Below are 5378 nucleotides of genomic sequence, written 5' to 3'. Positions count from 1 at the left end.
GTGTGTGTGTGTGTGTGTGTGTGTGTGTGTGTGTGTGTGTGTGTGTGTGTGTGTGTGTTCTGATGTCTATCAGCATGAGATAGGAAGTCTTTTTGTGTTTACATAGTCTTTGTCTTTTAAAGAAAATAAATGTATTTTGTCTGGTAAATCAAAGGACCTCTGAGGCTGAGCAGCTGGTTTTAAACTTTTACAGATAAAGGTGAAGCCCTCCTAACTACAGGGCTTGATCCCATTAATCTGTCCTTCCTCACATTTATTATGGACTGTCTCTTGTTGCTTAGCGTGCATGTGTTTAATTATCTTTGATCTAGGTACAGTGATGGCAGCCTGAGAGTGAGTCATGGTAATACAATAAGCCTCAGAGTCTTAGATCAGCACTTTCAAACACAAAGAAAGTGGCATCAGCAGCCATGGTTTCCTGTTTGTGTATACATGTGCATGGGTGGGTGGCTGTATTTCTGTTTGTGCATAAAAGAAAAAAATGTACCTCATTCAGTGTGGTCATTAGGTTCTTAATTGCTGCTTTTTATGATATTAAATTTAAAAAATCTGTGATTGTTTTTTTATTTTGTTTGGCCCCAACAGACTGCAGAACCAAGGGTCAGTTCAACGCCCTGTCCTATCACTTTAGAGGACGCCGATCAGCTGAGCACAGCTACAAAGAAAATAAACCTGCCAACAGCATCCAGGAGAACAGGTAACACAGCATAAAAACATTAGGAATTCATCTTTCACTTAAGAATGACAGAGACACTGTGGTGTCAGTATGTGACTTGTATACTAAGATAATTACTCTGAATCTGAAGCTTTAAGATGTGAGTTTTAAGCAAGAATTTAGGGTGTTTATAAATGCTACACAGTGTATGTAGTTTATTTGGTCTTAAAGAGGCTACAATTATGTAATATACTTTGTACTATTATTATGTTTGTACATTTGTCTGTGCAGCCCAGTGGAGCAAGCTGTAGAAAGTCTTGTAAATGTTACTGTGACCTCCAAGAAAAGCACTGAACCCTCAATCAACGACTTCCAGGACTTTGTCTCCGACATGCAGAAGACAATCACAAGTTTACGAAAGCAGGTGAGTGTCTCTCCATGCGCTGCATGTCTGCACTGTCCATTTAAAAAAGCTGCTGTAGTGGAACACAGCATTCTGACTTACTTAACTAACTAACTACTTTCTACTACTTACTGACTATAAAATCTGGTCAGCTGCAACCTTTTAAAGGCAGAGCCGTTGATAAATAGAGTTACAGTAAAAGTTTGTTTTTCAAAGGGGTGCTGGACTGTTGTATTTATAGTAGGGAATGTGTTTTACATGGGAATTTGTATATTGGTTCAATTTGGCAATATCTTTCACTTGATAGTTTATAGTGTACTCATGTAGTATGCACATTCTCATGTATATGTGACTAAAGATGTGTGTTGCGAGGGAAAGAGACATGTGGCAGTGTTGATGTAACCATAAACAACTGTTTCTCTGAGTAAATGTTTGTCTTTGTATCTTTGCAGATTAAAAGACTCGAGGCCCGTTTGAGCAAGACTGACTGCACTGATAGTGAGGGACGTGAGCGCACCGATGGAGAGCGGTGGAAAGAAGACTCCTGCACCATTTGTGAATGCGGAGTATGTTCAAAATATAAATCAATATGCACTAATGTTTTCATATATCTATGTTTCTCATTGAGGCTTTCCAGGACTGCACGTTTTTTTTTTGTCGGCACTCCTGCTTGGGTTTTAGCTCATCCAGCACCTCTTGGCATTCCGCCCTCCTGGCACCACTGTCTCCACACAGTGTTTGTGTGTGCCGGCCACTTCTGTCTGCCTTTCAGTCTTCATCTTTGACACTTTTTCAATGCAAACTGCTGGCAGAGGTGATGGTGGCCCCATACCAAACACAGCTGCCTCTGATCTTCTTCAGCCTTGTTTCACTCTCTTTCACCTTTTGTTGCCATCTTTTCAACTCATACATTATTTTTGTTCCCCACATCTGATAACACACCTGTCAGTTTCTTTCTTTTCCCTTGGCTTCCCCAAAACTGTCTCTTTCCACCTTCCGTACCTCACTGTAATCAGATTTTTTTCTGATCTAATCAAATTTGTCAGGCCGAAGCACAATGACAAGGACTGTCTGCAAAAAAAAATAGTTTGGTTCAACACATCATGTTGGAGCTCTAAAATAAAACGCTTCATTCTTGGTTTGTTCAGCACTGTTGTTGTGCACCTTACTGGAGGCTTGGTGTAGGCAAAACTTTCAGTTCCTGTTCTGTGCCAAACAAAAGCGCATGACAGGGCCAGCTCATGGCCACACAATAAAATCATTCATTCACACATTTTATATTCACATTATGTACATCTGGGAAGGGATTTCTTATTTAGACACATTCTGAACATACATTATCTGTCTTTCTTTAATGTGTTAATACAGTATCGTGGTTTTTAGTTTTGCTGTATATAATAGTTTCTAGTTGCTCTATTCATGTTTTTGTGCTTTTTTTGTACCTCCTGTTATGTGATATCTGTTCTGCAGCTGGCCAGATTACAAACATTCCCTCCAGTCTACTCTAATAGGATAACTGAACTTTTGCCCTTTCTTTGCACCCCTCCCCCCACCCCTCCTCACCCTGCAGGACACCCAGGTGACATGCTATGTGGAGGCTTGCCCTCCAGCTGAGTGCAAACGTCCTGTCAAGCTAAAAGGCGCCTGCTGCCCGGTGTGCCTAGAACAGGCAGATGTTGAGAAGCGGCATAAATCAGACACCCGCCACAAATAACCCTCAGGACCCCCCCGACGAATACACTAGTGGCTAAAAGTCTGAGAGTCACACACAGACATCCAGAGAGAGGATGGGACTCATGAATGTGTGCCATCAACTGCCACCATTAGCTCCAATAGCTTCAGTTTTTGTTTTGTTTCATTTTGTATTCTTTTTTCAGTGATTTTTGGGGGGGGGTGATTTCATTTTGGATTCATGGATTGTTGCCTCCATCAGGGCCAGCAGCCTGAGGCTTGGTTTGAAATCCTCTTGCGACCAGCCAGCGATCACTAAATGGATTCATTTCTGAACAGAGAGGTGGATGGATGGTGGATGGATGGATGGTGGATGGATGGTGGATGGATGGTGGATGGATGGATGGTGGATGGGTAGATTGTAAACGCGATGGACAAACTTCTTCTCCTTGGTGGAGTCAACTGAGGTTTCTCATGTGTAACAAACTGCCACTGTGTTTGCTCTCCTGCGTATAACACTTGGCGACAAAACGCAGGGCTACTTGCTGTCGACAAGCAGGAAAGGGAAGTAGTTTAAAAGCGGCAGGCATTTTGTTGTCTTACAAAGTTTTCTCAGGTTAGAGATGATTAAAAAACCCGGTGCTATTACCCCCCCTTTTTTATTAATGATTTAATCACTAAATACAAACCTTCAAAGTGTTGTCTTTTGTATGCAAACAACCTATATACACTCAGTATATACCTTTTTTATTAAAAGTCACAATTGAAAGAAGGGTTTTATTTAAAATGAAAGACTGTATGAATAGATTTAGTTTGTTTTTCCCTCCCTATAAACATGCTTACATATGAAGATAATGTGAAGCCCTAGAAACATGTTTGTAATGCAAAAAAAGATATGTCTACTGATTACTGCTCTTCTTCCCATGGACAACTTGTTAGCTGACTCTACTTATTGTTTCTGCTGGCCTTTCCTGAACTTGAGTGAGGTGGAGCCGTGTAGCACTCCCCATTGCAGGACACTCAAATCAGCTCTTGCACGGCTGTGCTTCTTCCCAAGTTACATTTTTGCTTTCAGAAAGCAGTGAAAAAATATCCATTTTTACCACTGTAATGTTGTGAATTTTGTCCCAGTATTTTCTTTGGTCTCCTTAAGCCTAATGTATGATCTAGTTACTTCAAAAATTACATAAATAGCATATGTCTATGTATGAAACTATTTATGAATGGTGTCATGAGGTCAGGTTTTAACCTTTGGTACTGCCAACTCTACCACAGCAGTATTATCTTTCTGGCCTCTTCAGATCTTTTTTCTTCATGTGTAGTCTTTAGTCCACAGACCAAAACATTGAAGGACTACTATTCCTATATATACAACTACTATTACTGTTGTTCTCTGCTGTGGTGGACCTACAGCTCTCTAGCTCCGGTTTAGACAAGGACACGCTTGCATTCCTTTGTCAAGCATCACTTTGACTCAAGTTTTTTTACTTTCTCATGTGTGTTCAGTGTTTGGCTATTTCCCCCTGTGAGGACTGTCTTCAGTGTTGATATAGGTTAGGAAAGCTGGTCCTGCTCATGTTTCTTTGCGATGTTGAAGATTTTTAGACAGAGGTGACGTCAGTCAGCAGACCATGTGTGGAGCCCAGGCTTCTCTAGCACTCTGACCCTCGTTCTGCTGTAATGAAAGCCATATGAGAGGGGAAGCAAGGGTTATGTTGGGGGAGGAGTGCTGATGATTGGGATACAATGTCAATCAAAACAAGGCTCCACCATCTAGTGTGAGATTTATTCCACTGACCCCTGTCAGCAGGCTCTAAACATATACTTTGCTTAGACCACCCATTGTACGCCATGCACTGGCTCACCTAGTGTTACACAAGTCACGTTTTGTTTTCCTGTTTTGCTTAGCTCCTAATTATGGTGAAGTGGCTGCAGCTGCAGAGTTCCTTTCCATTGTTTTCTTTATGTGGTAACATCCTGAGCAAGCATCTGTCACTAAACAGAAATAATACTCTCCGGAATGTTCAATCCAGGATTTCAGATGGATTACCAGGCTGGCAGTCGCACTGGTAAATTGGTATCCTATCATATGTTTAAATATACTTTACAGGTTTGTACATTAAACTGTGTTTACAGCCGTTTTCAACAGTATTTTTCTCTCCATTACTTTGTGATTGTGGCTCTTCCAACAGAACATAGATGTACACATCCTTTTCATGTTCTCCAATTTGTGTACGTTGAATTAAGTATTTTGATATATTTTCATAGACATGTATGAATGTGTTTGTGTGTGTCTCGGCCTCATTAAAAGGCTAAATTAAGTAAAAAAACGTGTCCCAAGGTTTGGCTGTCAAAGCACTGTGAGCTCTCATTGTTACCAGTATTCATATTCATATATCTGTTCATTTTTATTTTCACCATAGTTCTCTCTTCTTTTTAAGTCTACCCAAACCTCCCAGCTCCCAAGTGTTAATAGAATGCACTGCTCTGCTTGACTGAACATGCTTTACCTACACTGTCCCTTAACCAGTGGCCAATGTGGATATAATAGTACCTACCATGACATTTGTATTGTACGTTTGCCAAAGAATGGTTTGCACTGTAATGTATGCCTCTTGACAGTAGTTATAAATAAATAAGCCACATTTG

At 40.7% G+C, this 5378-nt stretch overlaps 1 protein-coding gene across 3 annotated transcripts in view; it reads left to right on the top strand.

Moving 5' to 3' along the window:
- The window catches only part of LOC117935760 (peroxidasin), a 53858-nt gene extending 51067 nt beyond the window's left edge, over positions 1 to 2791 (top strand). For all 3 annotated transcript variants that reach the window (XM_034858207.1, XM_034858206.1, XM_034858205.1), the window contains 4 exons: positions 586 to 697; positions 947 to 1079; positions 1511 to 1624; positions 2629 to 2791. In XM_034858207.1, the coding sequence (XP_034714098.1) occupies positions 586 to 697; positions 947 to 1079; positions 1511 to 1624; positions 2629 to 2772 (503 nt within the window). In that variant the 3' untranslated portion in view covers positions 2773 to 2791. The remainder of the gene's footprint in view (positions 1 to 585; positions 698 to 946; positions 1080 to 1510; positions 1625 to 2628) is intronic.
- The last annotated feature ends 2587 nt before the right edge of the window (positions 2792 to 5378 follow it).

Source organism: Etheostoma cragini, chromosome 20, assembly GCF_013103735.1.
Source record: "Etheostoma cragini isolate CJK2018 chromosome 20, CSU_Ecrag_1.0, whole genome shotgun sequence".
Lineage (NCBI taxonomy): Eukaryota > Metazoa > Chordata > Actinopteri > Perciformes > Percidae > Etheostoma > Etheostoma cragini.
This window is presented reverse-complemented; position numbering and strand designations above follow the sequence as displayed.